Raw genomic sequence first — 25,493 nt, 5'->3', positions numbered from 1 at the left:
TTTGTTGTAACAAGAGACATTGTCTTGTACTAGGTGAGTGAATTGAAGAGTAAGTTGAACAACGCACAGACAGTCAATGCTGGTGAGCTGGACAGACTTCAGAGAGAGGCTGCTGAAGAAAAGCGTCGTTTGGAGGAAAGAATGGCCCAAGCTGCCGAGGAATTTGCCCAAGAAGTTGCCGCCATTGAAGCCAAGCATGCAGCAGAAGTGCAGGCCCTCATCAAACAAAAGGAAGAGGAAATTCAGGTTAGTGCTCTGCTCTGAGAAGTTCACATGCTGCTTTAATTTTTGGATGAGACGCAAATGAAATATAATAGAAAGAAAATGTTTTATTTTCTAATCTTGAAATCTCAAAAATCTGTGTTTTGTTTCTAATGTAGCAGGTCTGGCGTTCGTATAGTCTATACTTCGCGTTGTGTTTGTTTTATTTTATTTTGATAGTGGCGACTTCGAAACGACCTAACTACACTATGATTTTAAACTTGAAAATAAATTCAATAGAAATGAAAATAAGATAAATAACACTTTACAAATTTATTACCAGTATGAATGTGACAAAATACACACTCCTAAAGCCTAGAACCTATCAAGAAATCTCCCAACCCAAAGGTAATATAATAATTTAGTAAGTAAAAAGGGGCAAAGTAGACGTACAAAACATAATTCCAAAACAGGAATAATGGAAGGAGAAGAGTAGCTAGCAAGGCCAGCTGTCTCGCTTCCACAATAGTAAGCTGCATGGCTTTATATGGCAAATTAGACAATAGAAACTGTCATTAAAGTTATTGTCTAAAAGACAATGGTCAAATACAACAGGTGAATAATTTACATCGGGATCGTAATCCAGAAATAAAAGTAAAAGTAAAACCCAAACTACCACACTAAACATTTAACTGTGTCAAAAAAAAAATCCAAATATTTACGATTATGAGTAATTCTAAGTAACAATTCTCTTTGTAGGAGTTGGAGAGCAGTCTCAAGTCCAAGCACCTGGGTGATATGCAGACATCTATCACAGCCCACAAGGCAGCTCTAGAGGGACAGAAGCTTGAAGCTGAGAAAGTAAAACAACAGGCCCTAGAGGAACAGAATATTGCCCACCAGAAAGTGTTAGGTCAGTGACAATGGCAGCTTGTTTGTCAGTGGAACACCGAATTCTAAAATTTCAAATACTGTACATGTACATGAATTTTTCTTACAAACCTGTTCCTGTTCACAGAAACAACCAAGGAGGAACTCCACGAGCGTCACGTAACACACATGACAGAAATCACAACATCACACGAACAGCAGATGGAGGCTGCTCGACTCGAGCTGGAACGAGCAGTGGAAATTTCTCACCAAAGGGTAAACAGAAACTGATTGTACATTTTATCAGAGCAACCACATACATAGATGTTGTTCATCTTTAAGAAAGGTCAGGCTGTTAACATTGAGAACTACTTAGGGGAAAATCTCGGTCTGTCTACTTTCATTTTTAAGGGAGATTTCAGGTTCACAATTTCATCTAACTCTCCACTCCTCCAAGAACAAAACACAAAAGTCACTGTACACAAGTTTAATAATTTTTTGAATCTCAAAGACTCGTCGCTAACAATAAAAAATAGGAAAAGATTTCTTAGTCTAATTTTCATCTTGAAATCTATCTTAACAATAATAAGAAAAATGTCTTTTTATGTCTGAAAAATTATTCAATCTTCTAGATTCAAATTGGTGGTACATAATGTGCAGAAGACCGTTTTTCATAATAATGGTGTATAACCCAATGTAAACAAATAATTGCGACTGAATTCGAGAAATCGATTAAGAGGGAAACATTTAAAGGGAAAGAATGCTTTAGCAGGAGATTTACGTCTCTTGCCTGAGAATAACAGACTTTACAGGGAGGTTAAGCTTGTTAGCAAATGTCTACTATGTAAATTGGGAGGGCATACATTGATGACCCTGTTTGTGCAGAGTGACACTGCAATTCCAATATCCTCAGACCGAACCTTGGTAATATTACCGTATTTAAAATACCATTACAACGGGCAAAAATCATTTATATACTGATGCATTCACCGCAAAACACGTTCCTGTGTGTACTGATTTTTGGTTGATAGTACATACATATATGAGTATATTCTTGTGTTGCAGGATAGAGATCACTGTATGCAGATTGAGGAACTGAAGGCTGAGATTACCCAGAGGGAAAGACACATCAAAAACCTGCAGGAGGAAATCCAGAAACTGAAGGACAACATCGACCGTCTGATGCGAGAACTGGAACAGAAAGGAAAGGAGATGCTTAAAGTTCGCAATGATGCTAACCTACAGCTTAAGTAAGGCTTCCATAGTTACAATGATGTTAACCTACAACTTAAGTAAGGCTTCCATAGTTACAATGATGTTAACCTACAACTTAAGTAAGGATTCCATAGTTACAATGATGTTAACCTACAACTTAAGTAGGCTTCCATAGTTACAATGATGTTAACCTACAGCTTAAGTAAGGCTTCCATAGTTACAATGATGTTAACCTACAACTTAAGTAAGGATTCCATAGTTACAATGATGTTAACCTACAACTTAAGTAGGCTTCCATAGTTACAATGATGTTAACCTACAGCTTAAGTAAGGCTTCCATAGTTACAATGATGTTAACCTACAACTTAAGTAAGGCTTCCATAGTTACAATGATGCTAACCTACAGCTTAAGCAAGGCTTCCATAGTTACAATGATGTTAACCTACAGCTTAAGTAAGGCTTCTATAGTTACAATGATGTTAACTCACAGCTTAAGTAAGGCTTCCATAGTTACAATGATGTTAACCTACAGCTTAAGTAAGGCTTCATAGTTACAATGATGTTAACCTACAGCTTAAGTAAGGCTTCCATAGTTACAATGATGCTAACCTACAACTTAAATAAGGCTTCCATAGTTATGCCTGGTTAAGTTTCCACTGAATTGTAAAACTGCTGTACAATCACAGCACAAGTTATGAATTAATCAGAGCTTAAATTGAATATAAATAAGTTATAGTTCAAGATATATATTAGTTACAGCTCAATTATAATGTTACACCTCAAGTTTCAAATAAGCTGCAGCTTAAGTAATGCTCTGAAAAGTTACAGCTTTAGTTTTAATACAAATATGTTGCTGCTTGAATAAGACAGCCTGCAGTTTTAAAGTCAATGCAGAGTAGATATGTAGTTCAGAAGTCACTAGGACTCACACTGTACAGAAATAACGGTGAACAGCAGAATGTAAAATTACTAATTAACAATATTGTAATCATAAAATTGTAATTCAAATTAATTTTTCTTATTCAGGAAAAAAGAGGAAGTGCTTAACAAGCGCCACCTTCAGGAGATTGAGAACATTAAGCAGGACTTTTCTCGAGAGTCCGAGTCCATGATGTCAGAATTTACAGAGGCACAAGAAATACTGAAGGACAAGATCTCAGAGCTACAGATCATGTAAGTAGTACAGTCAAAATATAGAATAAAAATACAGGTGACTCTTGATGGCTCGAACTTTGGTCTCTTGAAGTGAATTTTTTTTCTCTATATAACGAAGCAAATTTACTATCGATCTCTCAGATGTTTGATCACTCGAAGTTCTCAATCTGTCGAAGTGAAGTTGGGTCCTGTAAAACACATTTCATTGTTTTTCACTCGAGATCTCTCGAAGTGGTGCGTAGCGTATACCGACTGTTACCCAAGCGTATGATTATTTCTGCTTGGATTTTACCTGGATGTTGTTGAATGCCGGAGGCTAGTGTGGTCGTGGTAATTAGGTGTTTACATAGGTGATACATCGCCCATGCTTCTTCGTGGAGGTGGGCACTTGATTATATAATTGGTCAGTTTTAACTCTACACTGGGGTCTTGTGATGATTAAAATTTGTATAGAATCAGACTATGAATAAAATCTAATACTAAATTGCATACATAGTCTAATATCACAGGTACATATTAAATATATACTTGTATTTACATATATGTAAATGAACTGTTAGTAATTAGTTTATTGTCATAATATATCTCATATTGTGTAACATGATTGTATGCCAACATGCTTGGTGAGTCAATAAATAATTGAAATTGAAATAATTGGCTTGGACCTGACACCGAGGGAGTAAGTTTGAGACATTGATTTAGAGACAAAAATTCAGAGATCTACAGACTGTTAAATTTCTGTAGTTTGTACTTTGTGTAAAGTTACTCTAAAATGTTGTTTTACTCATTGATGTTTGAATTTTTGCCTTGAGTAAAGCGACATAAAATGTGCTCAGTTTAGCTAGGGGCAGTAAAGCTTTGTCAGAAATATGTTTTGTACACCTATCTTAACATGATAAAGGAACAAATAAATGCATAAACTTTGAAATCTTTTTATTAATGCAAAATTGTTGAAATCAAATTAACTACCTGATAAATATGAAGGAAAACGTGTCAAAACGATCCGATGATCTTGCTGGTAAACATTTCCGGTTACTGTAAAATCTGAACCTTTAATTTCCAAATTTTTTCGATCTCTCGAAGTTTTATCAAGGTCCCTTGAACTTCGAGTTATTGAGAGTCACCTGTAGATGTGTAGATAAGTAGGAATAAAAATAGATTAGATATGTAGATCAGTAGGAATAAAAACAGATGGGTAGATCAGTAGGAATAAAAACAGATATGTAGATCAGTAGGAATAAAAATAGATAGATATGTAGATCAGTAGGAATAAAAATAGATAGATATGTAGATCAGTAGGAATAAAAATAGATATGTAGATCAGTAGGTATAAAAATTGGTGCACAGCTCTTTATTTATTATCTGGTGCATCAAAATTGGTAACGTATAAGTTTTACATTTGTACATTTATATATTTTTCAGCAAATATCATCTATATAATTACAAGGTTAATCAACCTTGTATCTTGTGAAAGTTTAACAATATCTATGTTTAAAAATGTTATTGAAAGCCTGTTTGATTGTCTAATGCAAAATTAATATCATGTGACCTTTTGTTGCTCCTTGACCTGACCATTTCTTTTACAGGTTGGATGAGGCGGAGGAAAGATACAGCAACCGAGACTCCCGTCCCGAGGACCTGGAACTGATTCAGCAGCTGAGGGACGCCATCGCTGAGAGAGAGTCCAGAATGAAACAACTCATTGTAAGTGTGAAATTTAGTGTTAGTCGTAAGTGTAAAATTTAATGTCAGTCGTAAGTGTAAAATTTAGTGTCAGTTGTAAGTGTAAAATTTATCATCAGTCATTGTAAGTGTAAAATTTATTGTCAGTTGTAAGTGTAAAATTTATTGTCGGTTGTAAGTATGAAATTTATTGTCAGTTGTAAATGTAAAATTTATTGTCAGTCATTGTAAGTGTAAAATTTATTGTCAGTCACAAGTGTAAAATTTATTGTAAGTGTAAAATTTATTGTCAGTTGTAAATGTAAAATTCATTGTCAGTCATAAGTGTAAAATTTATTGTAAGTCATTAGTGTAAAATTTGTTGTCAGTCACAAGTGTGAAATCTATTGTCATTTGTAATATAAGTGTAAAATTTATTGTCAGTGATTGAAGTTTTAAAATTTATTGTCAGTTGTAAGTGTAAAATTTATTGTCATCTGTTGTAAGAGTAAAGTTGTCGGTCCTTGTAAGTGTAAAGATTATCATCAGTTCTTTAAGTGTAGAATTATTTTTTAGAATTATTGTATATAAATAGTTTAGTGTTTATCAACTTGGTAAAAAAAATGTGAGGAAGGCAGACTTGAATGAGAATCAGACACTTCGGCTCAAAGACACTTCGACCCGAAATGTAGGACACTTTGGCCCAAATTTTTGAGACACTTTTGACATTTTGGCCCTTTATTTTTTTCTCCAAGACACTTTGGCCCCCCTTTTGTGGCTTTATATATCACACATAATACGTTTTAACACAACTACTCACGATTACACGACACAATGCGTGAATCTTATTCATAATTCACATTTTCCTACCATTTTTTATGCTTGATAAAGTTGGTGACTAAACCGTTGTTTAAAAAGAATGATTAATCTGGCCTTGGCGTACCCGAGAATAAATCATAAGACCTAAAACATGCTGAAAATGAATAATTCGTCCTGTCACACACACCCTCCCGATATCGATACAAATATCTGCAAATTTATCAAAATCATTAAGTATGGATCTAAAATATTTTAACATAATGAGTATATATTTAACAAAATATTTGACGTATCAGACGAAACAATCTTCCAGGTAATATTCGAAATGTTATTTCCATAGAAATATTGAGTTGAAATATCTTGAATGCATTTATTGATAAAAGGACTATGTGTTCGTAGTTTTGAATTGAATTTTCATATACATGTATGCATTGGCAAAAAATGGGAACCTATACATACTTATATATACTATTTTATAATGAAACTTATAGTCTCACCTGACATATTTCTTTTTTCTAGTAGCATCTAAGGAATGGTATGCAATGAAATGACACGGATGTCAAATGACTTCTATCAAACTGCTCATAGTTAGCGTTTCATACTTATCTGGGAGTACACAAGGGCACGTGCCAAACCATGCGCGTTTTTGTTTACCAATTTAACCAGTTTTCACTTCAATCGTACTGATTCTCCACGGTTACAACACAAATGAGTAATCAATATAAGGATGAAATGAAAACAAAATAACTAAAAACCAAAGGAATAATTGATAGAAGAATATCTTTATTTTACATTTGAGCCGAAGTGTTGTTTGGCCAAAGTGTCAATGTACTGTAATGTTGTTGAAACGTAATTATGGGTGTTATTAGCAAATAAAACAAACAGGTGATCAATATGATGATGAAATGAAAACAAAATACCTAAAAACCAAAGGAATTAAGTGATGAATAATTGAAAATCTTTATTTTACATTTGGGCCGAAGTGTCATTGGGCTGAAGTGTCTCAGGGCCGAAATGTCATTGGGCCGAAGTGTCAATGTACAATAATGTTGTGGAAACGCAATAATATGGGTGATGTTAGCAAAATGAAAAATATGGGCCAAAGTGTCTCGTACAAAAAAAATTTAAGGCCGAAACGCCTTGGCTCGAAGTGTCTAAAAAATTTGGGCCGAAGTGTCTTTGGGCCAAAACATCCGACTACTGTATGTGTATCTTGAAAGATAAGGAGAAAATGCCACTCATCAAAAGTCAAGAAAGTTTTTTAGGAATAAGTTGAGCGTATTAGAAAGTCAAGAATTGATGAATGACTTTAGTTTAATCTTCCTTCTGTTATATTGGACAGGATGAGAAAAGATATTACCAGCTAGAACTAGTTAACAGAGAAACCAACTTTAACAAGGTGTTTAACAACAATACCAATGTCGGGGTCATCAACCCACTGGCCAAGGTAAGTCCAGTCATTTCTGTAGGGTAGTTCTATACAGTGTTTTCTGTAGGGTAGTTCTATACAGTGTTTTCTGTAGGGTAGTTCTATACAGTGTATTTTGTATAGTGTTTTCTGTAGGGTTGTTCTATACAGTGTATTTTGTATAGTGTTTTCTGTAGGGTTGTTCTATACAGTGTTTTCTGTAGGGTTGTTCTATACAGTGTTTTCTGTAGGGTAGTTCTATACAGTGTATTTTGTATACAGTGTTTTCTGTAGGGTAGTTCTATACAGTGTTTTCTGTAGGGTAGTTCTATACAGTGTTTTCTGTAGGGTAGTTCTATACAGTGTATTTTGTATAGTGTTTTCTGTAGGGTAGTTCTATACAGTGTTTTCTGTAGGGTTGTTCTATACAGTGTTTTCTGTAGGGTAGTTCTATACAGTGTATTTTGCATAGTGTTTTCTGTAGGGTAGTTCTATACAGTGTTTTCTGTAGGGTTGTTCTATACAGTGTATTTTGTATAGTGTTTTCTGTAGGGTAGTTCTATACAGTGTTTTCTGTAGGGTACTTCTATACAGTGTTTTCTGTAGGGTTGTTCTATACAGTGTTTTCTGTAGGGTAGTTCTATACAGTGTTTTCTGTAGGGTAGTTCTATACAGTGTTTTCTGTAGGGTAGTTCTATACAGTGTTTTCTGTAGGGTAGTTCTATACAGTGTTTTCTGTAGGGTAGTTCTATACAGTGTTTTCTGTAGGGTTGTTCTATACAGTGTTTTCTGTAGGGTAGTTCTATACAGTGTATTTTGTATAGTGTTTTCTGTAGGGTAGTTCTATACAGTGTTTTCTGTAGGGTAGTTCTATACAGTGTTTTCTGTAGGGTAGTTCTATACAGTGTTTTCTGTAGGGTAGTTCTATACAGTGTTTTCTGTAGGGTAGTTCTATACAGTGTTTTCTGTAGGGTTGTTCTATACAGTGTTTTCTGTAGGGTTGTTCTATACAGTGTATTTTGTATAGTGTTTTCTGTAGGGTTGTTCTATACAGTGTTTTCTGTAGGGTAGTTCTATACAGTGTTTTCTGTAGGGTTGTTCTATACAGTGTATTTTGTATACAGTGTTTTCTGTAGGGTAGTTCTATACAGTGTTTTCTGTAGGGTAGTTCTATACAGTGTTTTCTGTAGGGTAGTTCTATATAGTGTTTTCTGTAGGGTTGTTCTATACAGTGTATTTTGTATAGTGTTTTCTGTAGGGTAGTTCTATACAGTGTTTTCTGTAGGGTTGTTCTATACAGTGTTTTCTGTAGGGTTGTTCTATACAGTGTTTTCTGTAGGGTTGTTCTATACAGTGTATTTTGTATAGTGTTTTCTGTAGGGTAGTTCTATACAGTGTTTTCTGTAGGGTAGTTCTATACAGTGTTTTCTGTAGGGTAGTTCTATACAGTGTTTTCTGTAGGGTAGTTCTATACAGTGTATTTTGTATACAGTGTTTTCTGTAGGGTAGTTCTATACAGTGTATTTTGTATAGTGTTTTCTGTAGGGTTGTTCTATACAGTGTTTTCTGTAGGGTTGTTCTATACAGTGTTTTCTGTAGGGTAGTTCTATACAGTGTTTTCTGTAGGGTAGTTCTATACAGTGTTTTCTGTAGGGTAGTTCTATACAGTGTTTTCTGTAGGGTAGTTCTATACAGTGTTTTCTGTAGGGTTGTTCTATACAGTGTATTTTGTATAGTGTTTTCTGTAGGGTAGTTCTATACAGTGTTTTCTGTAGGGTAGTTCTATACAGTGTTTTCTGTAGGGTAGTTCTATACAGTGTTTTCTGTAGGGTTGTTCTATACAGTGTATTTTGTATACAGTGTTTTCTGTAGGGTAGTTCTATACAGTGTTTTCTGTAGGGTAGTTCTATACAGTGTTTTCTGTAGGGTAGTTCTATACAGTGTTTTCTGTAGGGTAGTTCTATACAGTGTTTTCTGTAGGGTAGTTCTATACAGTGTTTTCTGTAGGGTAGTTCTATACAGTGTATTTTGTATACAGTGTTTTCTGTAGGGTAGTTCTATACAGTGTTTTCTGTAGGGTTGTTCTATACAGTGTATTTTGTATACAGTGTTTTCTGTAGGGTAGTTCTATACAGTGTTTTCTGTAGGGTAGTTCTATACAGTGTTTTCTGTAGGGTTGTTCTATACAGTGTTTTCTGTAGGGTAGTTCTATACAGTGTATTTTGTATAGTGTTTTCTGTAGGGTAGTTCTATACAGTGTATTTTGTATACAGTGTTTTCTGTAGGGTAGTTCTATACAGTGTTTTCTGTAGGGTAGTTCTATACAGTGTTTTCTGTAGGGTTGTTCTATACAGTGTATTTTGTATAGTGTTTTCTGTAGGGTTGTTCTATACAGTGTTTTCTGTAGGGTAGTTCTATACAGTGTTTTCTGTAGGGTTGTTCTATACAGTGTATTTTGTATACAGTGTTTTCTGTAGGGTAGTTCTATACAGTGTTTTCTGTAGGGTAGTTCTATACAGTGTTTTCTGTAGGGTTGTTCTATACAGTGTTTTCTGTAGGGTTGTTCTATACAGTGTATTTTGTATAGTGTTTTCTGTAGGGTAGTTCTATACAGTGTTTTCTGTAGGGTAGTTCTATACAGTGTTTTCTGTAGGGTAGTTCTATACAGTGTTTTCTGTAGGGTTGTTCTATACAGTGTTTTCTGTAGGGTTGTTCTATACAGTGTATTTTGTATAGTGTTTTCTGTAGGGTTGTTCTATACAGTGTTTTCTGTAGGGTAGTTCTATACAGTGTTTTCTGTAGGGTAGTTCTATACAGTGTATTTTGTATACAGTGTTTTCTGTAGGGTAGTTCTATACAGTGTTTTCTGTAGGGTTGTTCTATACAGTGTTTTCTGTAGGGTAGTTCTATACAGTGTATTTTGTATAGTGTTTTCTGTAGGGTAGTTCTATACAGTGTTTTCTGTAGGGTAGTTCTATACAGTGTATTTTGTATACAGTGTTTTCTGTAGGGTAGTTCTATACAGTGTTTTCTGTAGGGTAGTTCTATACAGTGTTTTCTGTAGGGTAGTTCTATACAGTGTATTTTGTATAGTGTTTTCTGTAGGGTACTTCTATACAGTGTTTTCTGTAGGGTAGTTCTATACAGTGTTTTCTGTAGGGTACTTCTATACAGTGTTTTCTGTAGGGTTGTTCTATACAGTGTTTTCTGTAGGGTAGTTCTATATAGTGTTTTCTGTAGGGTTGTTCTATACAGTGTATTTTGTATAGTGTTTTCTGTAGGGTAGTTCTATACAGTGTTTTCTGTAGGGTATTTCTATACAGTGTATTTTGTATAGTGTTTTCTGTAGGGTAGTTCTATATAGTGTTTTCTGTAGGGTAGTTCTATACAGTGTTTTCTGTAGGGTAGTTCTATACAGTGTTTTCTGTAGGGTAGTTCTATACAGTGTTTTCTGTAGGGTAGTTCTATACAGTGTATTTTGTATACAGTGTTTTCTGTAGGGTAGTTCTATACAGTGTTTTCTGTAGGGTAGTTCTATACAGTGTTTTCTGTAGGGTAGTTCTATACAGTGTATTTTGTATAGTGTTTTCTGTAGGGTAGTTCTATACAGTGTTTTCTGTAGGGTTGTTCTATATAGTGTTTTCTGTAGGGTTGTTCTATACAGTGTATTTTGTATAGTGTTTTCTGTAGGGTAGTTCTATACAGTGTTTTCTGTAGGGTAGTTCTATACAGTGTTTTCTGTAGGGTTGTTCTATACAGTGTTTTCTGTAGGGTAGTTCTATACAGTGTATTTTGTATACAGTGTTTTCTGTAGGGTAGTTCTATACAGTGTTTTCTGTAGGGTTGTTCTATATAGTGTTTTCTGTAGGGTTGTTCTATACAGTGTATTTTGTATAGTGTTTTCTGTAGGGTAGTTCTATACAGTGTTTTCTGTAGGGTAGTTCTATACAGTGTTTTCTGTAGGGTTGTTCTATACAGTGTTTTCTGTAGGGTAGTTCTATACAGTGTATTTTGTATACAGTGTTTTCTGTAGGGTAGTTCTATACAGTGTTTTCTGTAGGGTAGTTCTATACAGTGTTTTCTGTAGGGTAGTTCTATACAGTGTATTTTGTATACAGTGTTTTCTGTAGGGTAGTTCTATACAGTGTTTTCTGTAGGGTAGTTCTATACAGTGTATTTTGTATACAGTGTTTTCTGTAGGGTAGTTCTATACAGTGTTTTCTGTAGGGTTGTTCTATACAGTGTTTTCTGTAGGGTTGTTCTATACAGTGTATTTTGTATAGTGTTTTCTGTAGGGTAGTTCTATACAGTGTTTTCTGTAGGGTAGTTCTATACAGTGTTTTCTGTAGGGTAGTTCTATACAGTGTATTTTGTATACAGTGTTTTCTGTAGGGTTGTTCTATACAGTGTTTTCTGTAGGGTAGTTCTATACAGTGTTTTCTGTAGGGTAGTTCTATACAGTGTATTTTGTATAGTGTTTTCTGTAGGGTAGTTCTATACAGTGTTTTCTGTAGGGTAGTTCTATACAGTGTTTTCTGTAGGGTAGTTCTATACAGTGTATTTTGTATAGTGTTTTCTGTAGGGTAGTTCTATACAGTGTATTTTGTATAGTGTTTTCTGTAGGGTAGTTCTATACAGTGTTTTCTGTAGGGTAGTTCTATATAGTGTTTTCTGTAGGGTTGTTCTATACAGTGTATTTTGTATAGTGTTTTCTGTAGGGTAGTTCTATACAGTGTTTTCTGTAGGGTAGTTCTATACAGTGTTTTCTGTAGGGTACTTCTATACAGTGTTTTCTGTAGGGTTGTTCTATACAGTGTTTTCTGTAGGGTAGTTCTATATAGTGTTTTCTGTAGGGTTGTTCTATACAGTGTATTTTGTATAGTGTTTTCTGTAGGGTAGTTCTATACAGTGTTTTCTGTAGGGTATTTCTATACAGTGTATTTTGTATAGTGTTTTCTGTAGGGTAGTTCTATATAGTGTTTTCTGTAGGGTAGTTCTATACAGTGTTTTCTGTAGGGTAGTTCTATACAGTGTTTTCTGTAGGGTAGTTCTATACAGTGTTTTCTGTAGGGTAGTTCTATACAGTGTATTTTGTATACAGTGTTTTCTGTAGGGTAGTTCTATACAGTGTTTTCTGTAGGGTAGTTCTATACAGTGTTTTCTGTAGGGTAGTTCTATACAGTGTATTTTGTATAGTGTTTTCTGTAGGGTAGTTCTATACAGTGTTTTCTGTAGGGTTGTTCTATATAGTGTTTTCTGTAGGGTTGTTCTATACAGTGTATTTTGTATAGTGTTTTCTGTAGGGTAGTTCTATACAGTGTTTTCTGTAGGGTAGTTCTATACAGTGTTTTCTGTAGGGTTGTTCTATACAGTGTTTTCTGTAGGGTAGTTCTATACAGTGTATTTTGTATACAGTGTTTTCTGTAGGGTAGTTCTATACAGTGTTTTCTGTAGGGTTGTTCTATATAGTGTTTTCTGTAGGGTTGTTCTATACAGTGTATTTTGTATAGTGTTTTCTGTAGGGTAGTTCTATACAGTGTTTTCTGTAGGGTAGTTCTATACAGTGTTTTCTGTAGGGTTGTTCTATACAGTGTTTTCTGTAGGGTAGTTCTATACAGTGTATTTTGTATACAGTGTTTTCTGTAGGGTAGTTCTATACAGTGTTTTCTGTAGGGTTGTTCTATATAGTGTTTTCTGTAGGGTTGTTCTATACAGTGTATTTTGTATAGTGTTTTCTGTAGGGTAGTTCTATACAGTGTTTTCTGTAGGGTAGTTCTATACAGTGTTTTCTGTAGGGTTGTTCTATACAGTGTTTTCTGTAGGGTAGTTCTATACAGTGTATTTTGTATACAGTGTTTTCTGTAGGGTAGTTCTATACAGTGTTTTCTGTAGGGTAGTTCTATACAGTGTTTTCTGTAGGGTAGTTCTATACAGTGTATTTTGTATACAGTGTTTTCTGTAGGGTAGTTCTATACAGTGTTTTCTGTAGGGTAGTTCTATACAGTGTATTTTGTATACAGTGTTTTCTGTAGGGTAGTTCTATACAGTGTTTTCTGTAGGGTTGTTCTATACAGTGTTTTCTGTAGGGTTGTTCTATACAGTGTATTTTGTATAGTGTTTTCTGTAGGGTAGTTCTATACAGTGTTTTCTGTAGGGTAGTTCTATACAGTGTTTTCTGTAGGGTAGTTCTATACAGTGTATTTTGTATACAGTGTTTTCTGTAGGGTTGTTCTATACAGTGTATTTTGTATAGTGTTTTCTGTAGGGTAGTTCTATACAGTGTTTTCTGTAGGGTAGTTCTATACAGTGTATTTTGTATAGTGTTTTCTGTAGGGTAGTTCTATACAGTGTTTTCTGTAGGGTAGTTCTATACAGTGTTTTCTGTAGGGTAGTTCTATACAGTGTATTTTGTATACAGTGTTTTCTGTAGGGTTGTTCTATACAGTGTATTTTGTATAGTGTTTTCTGTAGGGTAGTTCTATACAGTGTTTTCTGTAGGGTAGTTCTATACAGTGTTTTCTGTAGGGTTGTTCTATACAGTGTTTTCTGTAGGGTAGTTCTATACAGTGTATTTTGTATACAGTGTTTTCTGTAGGGTAGTTCTATACAGTGTTTTCTGTAGGGTTGTTCTATATAGTGTTTTCTGTAGGGTTGTTCTATACAGTGTATTTTGTATAGTGTTTTCTGTAGGGTAGTTCTATACAGTGTTTTCTGTAGGGTAGTTCTATACAGTGTTTTCTGTAGGGTAGTTCTATACAGTGTATTTTGTATACAGTGTTTTCTGTAGGGTTGTTCTATACAGTGTTTTCTGTAGGGTAGTTCTATACAGTGTATTTTGTATACAGTGTTTTCTGTAGGGTAGTTCTATACAGTGTTTTCTGTAGGGTTGTTCTATACAGTGTTTTCTGTAGGGTAGTTCTATACAGTGTATTTTGTATACAGTGTTTTCTGTAGGGTAGTTCTATACAGTGTTTTCTGTAGGGTAGTTCTATACAGTGTATTTTGTATACAGTGTTTTCTGTAGGGTAGTTCTATACAGTGTTTTCTGTAGGGTAGTTCTATACAGTGTATTTTGTATACAGTGTTTTCTGTAGGGTAGTTCTATACAGTGTTTTCTGTAGGGTTGTTCTATACAGTGTTTTCTGTAGGGTTGTTCTATACAGTGTATTTTGTATAGTGTTTTCTGTAGGGTAGTTCTATACAGTGTTTTCTGTAGGGTAGTTCTATACAGTGTTTTCTGTAGGGTAGTTCTATACAGTGTTTTCTGTAGGGTTGTTCTATACAGTGTTTTCTGTAGGGTTGTTCTATACAGTGTTTTCTGTAGGGTTGTTCTATACAGTGTATTTTGTATAGTGTTTTCTGTAGGGTAGTTCTATACAGTGTTTTCTGTAGGGTAGTTCTATACAGTGTTTTCTGTAGGGTAGTTCTATACAGTGTATTTTGTATAGTGTTTTCTGTAGGGTAGTTCTATACAGTGTTTTCTGTAGGGTAGTTCTATACAGTGTTTTCTGTAGGGTTGTTCTATACAGTGTATTTTGTATACAGTGTTTTCTGTAGGGTTGTTCTATACAGTGTTTTCTGTAGGGTTGTTCTATACAGTGTATTTTGTATAGTGTTTTCTGTAGGGTAGTTCTATACAGTGTTTTCTGTAGGGTAGTTCTATACAGTGTTTTCTGTAGGGTTGTTCTATACAGTGTATTTTGTATACAGTGTTTTCTGTAGGGTTGTTCTATACAGTGTTTTCTGTAGGGTTGTTCTATACAGTGTTTTCTGTAGGGTTGTTCTATACAATGTTTTCTGTAGGGTAGTTCTATACAGTGTATTTTGTATAGTGTTTTCTGTAGGGTTGTTCTATACAGTGTTTTCTGTAGGGTAGTTCTATACAGTGTATTTTGTATACAGTGTTTTCTGTAGGGTTGTTCTATACAGTGTTTTCTGTAGGGTTGTTCTATACAGTGTTTTCTGTAGGGTTGTTCTATACAGTGTATTTTGTATAGTGTTTTCTGTAGGGTTGTTCTATACAGTGTATTTTGTATAGTGTTTTCTGTAGGGTAGTTCTATACAGTGTATTTTGTATACAGTGTTTTCTGTAGGGTAGTTCTATACAGTGTTTTCTGTAGGGTAGTTCTATACAGTGTTTTCTGTAGGGTAGTTCTATACAGTGTTTTCTGTAGGGTAGTTCTATACAGTGTATTTTGTATAGTGTTTTCTGTAGGGTTGTTCTATACAGTGTATTTTGTATAGTGTTTTCTGTAGGGTAGTTCTATACAGTGTATTTTGTATACAGTGTTTTCTGTAGGGTAGTTCTATACAGTGTTTTCTGTAGGGTAGTTCTATACAGTGTTTTCTGTAGGGTAGTTCTATACAGTGTTTTCTGTAGGGTTGTTCTATACAGTGTTTTCTGTAGGGTAGTTCTATACAGTGTATTTTGTATACAGTGTTTTCTGTAGGGTAGTTCTATACAGTGTTTTCTGTAGGGTAGTTCTATACAGTGTTTTCTGTAGGGTAGTTCTATACAGTGTATTTTGTATACAGTGTTTTCTGTAGGGAAGTTCTATACAGTGTTTTCTGTAGGGTAGTTCTATACAGTGTATTTTGTATACAGTGTTTTCTGTAGGGTAGTTCTATACAGTGTTTTCTGTAGGGTTGTTCTATACAGTGTTTTCTGTAGGGTTGTTCTATACAGTGTATTTTGTATAGTGTTTTCTGTAGGGTAGTTCTATACAGTGTTTTCTGTAGGGTAGTTCTATACAGTGTTTTCTGTAGGGTAGTTCTATACAGTGTATTTTGTATAGTGTTTTCTGTAGGGTAGTTCTATACAGTGTTTTCTGTAGGGTAGTTCTATACAGTGTTTTCTGTAGGGTTGTTCTATACAGTGTTTTCTGTAGGGTAGTTCTATACAGTGTATTTTGTATAGTGTTTTCTGTAGGGTAGTTCTATACAGTGTTTTCTGTAGGGTAGTTCTATACAGTGTATTTTGTATAGTGTTTTCTGTAGGGTTGTTCTATACAGTGTATTTTGTATAGTGTTTTCTGTAGGGTTGTTCTATACAGTGTTTTCTGTAGGGTAGTTCTATACAGTGTTTTCTGTAGGGTAGTTCTATACAGTGTTTTCTGTAGGGTAGTTCTATACAGTGTTTTCTGTAGGGTTGTTCTATACAGTGTATTTTGTATAGTGTTTTCTGTAGGGTTGTTCTATACAGTGTTTTCTGTAGGGTAGTTCTATACAGTGTATTTTGTATACAGTGTTTTCTGTAGGGTAGTTCTATACAATGTTTTCTGTAGGGTTGTTCTATACAGTGTTTTCTGTAGGGTAGTTCTATACAGTGTATTTTGTATAGTGTTTTCTGTAAGGTAGTTCTATACAGTGTATTTTGTATAGTGTTTTCTGTAGGGTAGTTCTATACAGTGTATTTTGTATAGTGTTTTCTGTAGGGTTGTTCTATACAGTGTTTTCTGTAGGGTAGTTCTATACAGTGTTTTCTGTAGGGTAGTTCTATACAGTGTTTTCTGTAGGGTAGTTCTATACAGTGTATTTTGTATACAGTGTTTTCTGTAGGGTAGTTCTATACAGTGTTTTCTGTAGGGTTGTTCTATACAGTGTTTTCTGTAGGGTAGTTCTATACAGTGTATTTTGTATAGTGTTTTCTGTAGGGTTGTTCTATACAGTGTATTTTGTATAGTGTTTTCTGTAGGGTTGTTCTATACAGTGTTTTCTGTAGGGTAGTTCTATACAGTGTTTTCTGTAGGGTTGTTCTATACAGTGTATTTTGTATAGTGTTTTCTGTAGGGTAGTTCTATACAGTGTTTTCTGTAGGGTAGTTCTATACAGTGTTTTCTGTAGGGTTGTTCTATACAGTGTATTTTGTATAGTGTTTTCTGTAGGGTAGTTCTATACAGTGTTTTCTGTAGGGTTGTTCTATACAGTGTTTTCTGTAGGGTAGTTCTATACAGTGTATTTTGTATACAGTGTTTTCTGTAGGGTTGTTCTATACAGTGTATTTTGTATAGTGTTTTCTGTAGGGTAGTTCTATACAGTGTTTTCTGTAGGGTAGTTCTATACAGTGTATTTTGTATAGTGTTTTCTGTAGGGTAGTTCTATACAGTGTATTTTGTATAGTGTTTTCTGTAGGGTTGTTCTATACAGTGTTTTCTGTAGGGTAGTTCTATACAGTGTTTTCTGTAGGGTAGTTCTATACAGTGTATTTTGTATAGTGTTTTCTGTAGGGTAGTTCTATACAGTGTTTTCTGTTGGGTAGTTCTATACAGTGTATTTTGTATACAGTGTTTTCTGTAGGGTAGTTCTATACAGTGTTTTCTGTAGGGTTGTTCTATACAGTGTTTTCTGTAGGGTAGTTCTATACAGTGTATTTTGTATAGTGTTTTCTGTAGGGTTGTTCTATACAGTGTATTTTGTATAGTGTTTTCTGTAGGGTTGTTCTATACAGTGTTTTCTGTAGGGTAGTTCTATACAGTGTTTTCTGTAGGGTTGTTCTATACAGTGTATTTTGTATAGTGTTTTCTGTAGGGTAGTTCTATACAGTGTTTTCTGTAGGGTAGTTCTATACAGTGTATTTTGTATAGTGTTTTCTGTAGGGTTGTTCTATACAGTGTTTTCTGTAGGGTAGTTCTATACAGTGTTTTCTGTAGGGTAGTTCTATACAGTGTTTTCTGTAGGGTTGTTCTATACAGTGTATTTTGTATAGTGTTTTCTGTAGGGTAGTTCTATACAGTGTTTTCTGTAGGGTTGTTCTATACAGTGTTTTCTGTAGGGTAGTTCTATACAGTGTATTTTGTATAGTGTTTTCTGTAGGGTTGTTCTATACAGTGTATTTTGTATAGTGTTTTCTGTAGGGTAGTTCTATACAGTGTTTTCTGTAGGGTAGTTCTATACAGTGTTTTCTGTAGGGTTGTTCTATACAGTGTATTTTGTATACAGTGTTTTCTGTAGGGTAGTTCTATACAGTGTTTTCTGTAGGGTAGTTCTATACAGTGTTTTCTGTAGGGTAGTTCTATACAGTGTTTTCTGTAGGGTAGTTCTATACAGTAAGATACAGTGTAACTCACTTATGACAGAAATCCCTGTATTGAATACACACTTATAATGAACACACTTATAATAAATGCATACTGAACACAAATACACTTAAAATGAGTTCACACTTTTAACAAAACACTTAATTTACATTCATAACTCACATTTTTATAACACACTTGGGATAAATTCACATGCTTATAAACATGTACACCTATGATTTCACTCTTATAACGGATAACAAACGTGTTTATAAAAAAAAAACCACTTGCAGAAATGTTTGGTAATAAGGTTGATATTTTTTCGCTAGCTTGCTAGCCTCTCCCAATATACTGAATTAATTTATCTAAGGTCTGGATGTTTGAAAAAAAAATGCATCCGAAGAGGAAAAAGTCTCTTTTTAAGACATAAGGAGGTAAATAAGAGGAAAGAAAGATAACTCTGATATATATATATCAAGAACAGGTTCTAGACTGGTACACTTTATCATTTTTGATATTTTACATGAATGAATGAGATCGTTGATATGTTACATACAAATCATTTAAAACGAATGAAATATAACAAACTATAATTATTTTCAATCAATTTTGCCTGGCTTACTGAAAATTTCTGATACTTAAACCCAACATGGCAACAACTTTAAATAAAATCTGAATGCTCAATGCTTAAAGTTGGATAGGCAAAGTGATCATTTCATTTACTGTATCTAATTCATAATGAATGATCGTAGAAAAAGAATTGGAAGTATAGTTATTGAGAAGAAGTTAAGAATATTTAATTGTTATGCAATCATAAAATTATACTAAATCCAGTGAAGAAAAATCTAAATTAAGTAATCTACCACTGAAAGATGCATCTTGTAATGAATCAAAGATGAAAAGATTCGGTGCGCACTTAAATTACGCATGAATTCATTATCAAATATCAGAGAAGCCTGGGTTTTTAAGATCTGTGTATTATTTTATTTCTGAAATTGCGTTCAATGAAATGAAATACAGTTGTCCCTTGGTATCTCTGACTATACATGAATAATTAAACTAAATCATCTCCATTATCTTGAAGTGGAATTTTAACCCCATGCTTTAAAGCCATCTGCATTATCTGGAAGTCAGGATAATTTACTACTCTAATGAGGGGGACAGTTAGGTAAAAGTCTGTGTATGGGTTCAATTCAGAGTTCTGTTGATCACATCTGCCAGGTTAACACCTCTGTCCATCATACACACAGGCTCCAGGTGTTTTGAAGATCAATCAATAATTTGTTGTGTAACAGCCTCAAGCTGTGGACTTTTGCATCTATCTTGAGTTTAATTACATAAACATAGGGTCCCTGATATCAATACTGACTAGGGATGGTACATTTATTGTTTTGCTAAGCTTGGATAAGTATTAATCCGTACCTACTTGCTAATATGATGTTTAATACACCAGCATGCCACCATGCGATGTGAGAAATAATTAAAGCTGTGAGCGGAATAAACATGTACAATTGTATAATCTGACGAAAGTCTCAAAGAATGAAATAAATTTAATGTTTTATTGCTGAACATACTGCATCGATGAACAGAAAGTAGGGGTGCAATGATAGGCTTGCCTCATGATACGATGTGTATCACGATACAGACCTGATGATAGAATACGTATCACGATACAGACCTGATGATAGAATACGTATCACGATACAGACCTGATGATAGAATACGTATCACGATACAGACCTGATGATAGAATACGTATCACGATACAGACCTGATGATAGAATATGTATCACGATACAGACCTGATGATAGAATACGTATCACGATACAGACCTGATGATAGAATACGTATCACGATACAGACCTGATGATAGAATACGTATCACGATACAGACCTGATGATAGAATACGTATCACGATACAGACCTGATGATAGAATATGTATCACGATACAGACCTGATGATAGAATACGTATCACGATACAGACCTGATGATAGAATACGTATCACGATACAGACCTGATGATAGAATACGTATCACGATACAGACCTGATGATAGAATACGTATCACGATACAGACCTGATGATAGAATACGTATCACGATACAGACCTGATGATAGAATACGTATCACAATACAGACCTGATGATAGAATATGTATCAGTTACAGACCTGATGATAGAATACGTATCACGATACAGACCTGATGATAGAATACGTATCACGATACAGACCTGATGATAGAATATGTATCACGATACAGACCTGATGATAGAATACGTATCACGATACAGACCTGATGATAGAATACGTATCACGATACAGACCTGATGATAGAATACGTATCACAATACAGACCTGATGATAGAATACGTATCATGATACTTTTAAGATGAATAATAACTGAACATAAAGCAATCACCCAGCGAAGTCACAACCGCCTGGTTACAAAAATAACACTCTACTACTTACAGTGTAACTACCACGACCGGTCCAGGTTACAAAAATAACACTCTACTGCTTACAGTGTAACTACCACGACCGGTCCAGGTTACAAAAATAACACTACTACTTACAGTGTAACTACCACGACCGGTCCAGGTTACAAAAATAACACTCTACTACTTACAGTGTAACTACCACGACTGGTCCAGGTTACAAAAATAACACTCTACTGCTTACAGTGTAACTACCACGACCGGTCCAGGTTACAAAAATAACACTCTACTACTTACAATGTAACTACCACGACCGGACCAGGTTACAAAAATAACACTCTACTACTTACAGTGTAACTACCATGACCAGTCCAGGTTACAAAAATAACACTCTACTACTTACAGTGTAACTACCATGACCGGTCCAGGTTACAAAAATAACACTCTACTACTTACAGTGTAACTACCATGACCGGTCTAATAAAAAAAGGACCATGATGTAGTGCAGATTCATATTTAATTAAATCATCACCCAGGGGGCAAGGGTGGAACTAGCATTGGGATTCAAAGTCTTACATGAGAATATGTAGGGAATTTTAAAAAAGCTAGGTCACACCATATCATTTCAATATGCAAACATTCCCAAGTTGTGTTGATTCAAGATTTTTTTTTTCAAATTAGTCCCATGAGGATAGGATGGGGTTAAAACCAGGGATCAAATTTTTCATGATACACGAAAGTGAGAAAAAAAACTTCCTCTCTAGAACAGCAAGACTGTGTTAGTGATAGTGATAGTGATGTCTCCTGTGTTGTGTGGAATCAAATTCGCTTAAATCACGATCCCATGGGGCTAGGATGAGGTCATAATATGGGTTCAGAATTTTTCATGGGAGTAAAGAAGGTAAAACAAATCTTCTGAAGAATAGCAGGTTAAGATAACTCAGGTGAGCATGGAGGCCCATGGGCCGCTTGATTTGTTTTTTTAATGTTGTTTGTTGTTACATTTATTTTGCTTGTAACATCAGGTGTTGAGCAAACAAGTAGGTGTTGAGCAAACAAACCTCACAACATGCTAATAGGCATTATCAGGGCCTGGCAGCAGGTGCATACAGGGCTTTCAACAAATTTAAAAGTAGGAGGCTGAAATGAAAATGTAGAAGGCGATCCAATGCGAACGGCACAGCCGTATCGCACGCGGAGCTATGCTCGGCGCCCTTACGGCCGGGGGTCTAGGGGCCGCTCAAGGCCCCCAGAAGTTCTGGGGTAAATGACGCAAAATCCTGCATTCTGGCGGTTTCCTGGCACTTAAATGCAGCTTTGAAATTGTCATTTTTTTTTGCCTGAAATTTTTACTTTTGCCATGAATTTATTGTTTCATATGTGAAATTTTCTGTTCATGGAAAGACTTCAAAAATTCAACATTGCAAAGTACTAATTTTGATGCAAAATGAAAAATAAAGTGCATCAAGATAACTTAACATGTAATTATTTTTTGCAATGCTGTATCAATTAATTTTTAAGTGTCTTTGCTTGAACAGAAACTTTCACTTTTATTTCTACATTTTTACTGAAAGTTTATAAGACTGAAATGTTTTGTAAGAAAGTTTCTACATGCAGAAAGTATTGTTGAAATGAACTACATGAAACCCATTGGGACCTGCTTTTGCTCACCCCAATATTTTTTTTAAATAAAACCCAAACAATCTTTATTACAAATTAATAAGTAACATTTAAATGACCTATAATTTTATTTTTCCACAAATTCAAGTTAACAGCTACAGATTTGTTGGTAACATAGCAAATTTGTGCTGAAAAATTCTACTTTCGTTTTTATTTACTACCACGTGGGCATAATTGCAAATTAAAAAGAATCGCAAGTCTGAAATCTTTCCTGATTAAATGCTGTTTCCGCTTTAAAATTGTTGATTGATATTATACAAATCACATACTCGTGTCACTTTTACTTCTGGCCTTTTTAAAGCCGAAACTGAACAGGGTATTTGTTCTGTTCATTCCGTCAACATCATTGGTTTTTACGTTCAGGACTTGTAGTTATCTTTCGGAACTTCTCGTCTGTGTTGTCACGAATTGGTAAATCCGAGGCTTTCCGACTATTGCAATTAACGTATTATTTTCTACAGCAACAGACGACCAATCAGGTGCCTGAACTAAATTTAGCGCAAGTAAACACGTTTTTACATCCTGGTTGATACGGCCGCGATTTCTGAGTCTACTAAAGTTTGGAAGATGTTTAAAGTTTTATAAAAGTTTTTTCATTGGACATACATTTTTGTCACTAAAGTAGCCGGCACCTAATGTTACTATAGGCGGCGGAAATCCGCCGGCTACCGGCTACTTTTGAAAGCCCTGTGCATACCTTATAGGCATTATCAGGGCCTGGCAGCAGGTGCATACTTTATACTAGCTGCAATAATGTAGCCCTATCTGATTTTTTTTTATACTGATGTTAAAAAAAATCAGAGAGGGCTACATATTATTGCAGCTAACCTTATTCATATGTAGTGATCAACCTATGTCCATCTGTGTGTCTGTGCAGACTTTTCTAGCCCTTGTTTGACTATCCCTGCAGCTATCGAATTGAAAATTTATACATGAACTTATATTAATGGGTTACAGATCAAGTTGAGTTTGGGCTTTGTTTGACTATCCCTGCAGCTATCGAATGAAAATTTATGCACAAACTTATATTAATGGGTTACAGATCAAGTTGAGTTTGGGCTTTGTTTGACTATCCCTGCAGCTATCGAATTGAAAATTTATACACAAACTTATATTAATGGGTTACAGGTCAAGTTGAGTTTGGGCTTTGTTTGACTATCCCTGCAGCTAATGAATTGAAAATTTATACACGTCAAGCTTATATTAATGGGTTACAGATCAAGTTGAGTTTGAGCTTTTTTTGATTTATTTTTGAAAGAGTTATGGACCTTGAACTTAGCTAATAATGCGTCAAGGTGGAGCCCTTTTGTGATGCTTGCTGTCACATTGATATTTAGTTCAAATTTGTATTTACACTAGCTGCTCTTATTAGCGTAGAAGTGTTAAAAAATGCATCTGACACAAATTGAACACTACTGCTAACAAATTTCACGTGTTTCTTCATGTAGTTCCAACGTGATCTAGTCCAAGAACAATCTAGAGAGAAAAGTCATTAAGTTACATTTATTTCAACACGAAAATTGTTGAAAAGTTTAAGGCAGAGACATAAGAAAATTAAGATAGAAATTGATATTAAGAATAATTCTTCAAGCTGTGCCATAATTTAGATAATTTGAAACACAAGTTATTGATATCTTTCATAGAACACCTATGTCCACACTCAACACTCTGTCAACTTTCACAGGTTTTGTGCACCAAGGTGTAATGCAATTTGAGAATATTTGAAAAACAAGAGGCTTCTGCCACCTGATACAGACGCTAAATGACAACAGAAATTAAATTGTAGATTCAAACAGTGTTCTTTGTCAGGATATATAGTAGTTTTTAACAGTTCTGATTTTTTTTTAACGCCCAGAGTTGATATAGTTTTATTTTGTTTTAAGATGCATTATGAGAACAAATACCAGGTTGTTTACGTACTGTTTGATTAATGTTTCTAACATTCACTCAGGGTTTAAAAGAAACCTGAAGGAAAACCTTCATCCTCAGATAAACAACAATAATATTGTGTTATTTCTATGATACACAACAATAATATTGTGTTATTTCTATGATACATGATACACAACAATAATATGGTGTTATTTCTAGGATACATGATACACAACATTAATGTATTATTTCTAGGATACGTGATACACAACAATAATATAATTGTGTTATTTCCATGATACATGATACACAACAATAATATTGTGTTATTTCTAGGATACGTGATACACAACATTAATATTGTGTTATTTCTATGATACACAACAATAATATTGTGTTATTTCTATGATACATGATACACAACAATAATATTGTGTTATTTTTATGATACTTGATACACAACAATAATATTGTGTTATTTCTATATACATGATACACAACATTAATATTGTGTTATTTCTATGACACACAACTTTAATATGGTGTTGTTTCTATGATACATGATACACAACATTAATATTGTGTTATTTCTATGATACACAACTTTGATATGGTGTTGTTTCTATGATACATGATACACAACATTAATATTGTGTTATTTCTATGATATGTGATACACAACAATAATATGGTGTTATTTCTATGTTACATGATACACAACATTAATGTGTTATTTCTAGGATACGTGATACACAACAATAATATTGTGTTATTTCTATGATACATGATACACAACATTTATGTGGTATTTCTAGGATACACAACATTAATATTGTGTTATTTTTATGATACATGATACACAACATTAATATTGTGTTATTTTTATGATACACAACATTAATGTGTTATTTCTATGATACACAACAATAATATTGTTTTATTTCTATGATACATGATACACAACATTAACATTGTGTTATTTCTATGATACTTGATACACAACATTAATATTGTGTTATTTCTATGATACACAACATTAATGTGTTATTTTTATGATACACAACATTAATATTGTGTTATTTTTATGGTACATGATACACAACATTAATATTGTGTTATTTTTATGGTACATGATACACAACATTAATATTGTGTTA

The 25,493-nt window shown here is 34.3% G+C and overlaps 1 protein-coding gene across 1 annotated transcript in view; it reads left to right on the top strand.

The window, feature by feature from the left end:
* Positions 1–25,493, top strand: part of LOC125659103 (protein FAM184A-like) — a 36,934-nt gene that overhangs the window by 10,272 nt on the left and 1,169 nt on the right. The window contains exons 10-16 of the mRNA XM_056149773.1: positions 34–246; positions 961–1,114; positions 1,220–1,347; positions 2,137–2,321; positions 3,313–3,459; positions 5,028–5,145; positions 7,265–7,369. Coding sequence (XP_056005748.1) covers positions 34–246; positions 961–1,114; positions 1,220–1,347; positions 2,137–2,321; positions 3,313–3,459; positions 5,028–5,145; positions 7,265–7,369 — 1,050 coding nt within the window. The remainder of the gene's footprint in view (positions 1–33; positions 247–960; positions 1,115–1,219; positions 1,348–2,136; positions 2,322–3,312; positions 3,460–5,027; positions 5,146–7,264; positions 7,370–25,493) is intronic.

This window comes from Ostrea edulis, chromosome 9 (genome assembly GCF_947568905.1).
Source record: "Ostrea edulis chromosome 9, xbOstEdul1.1, whole genome shotgun sequence".
Classification (NCBI taxonomy): Eukaryota; Metazoa; Mollusca; class Bivalvia; order Ostreida; family Ostreidae; genus Ostrea; species Ostrea edulis.
This window is presented reverse-complemented; position numbering and strand designations above follow the sequence as displayed.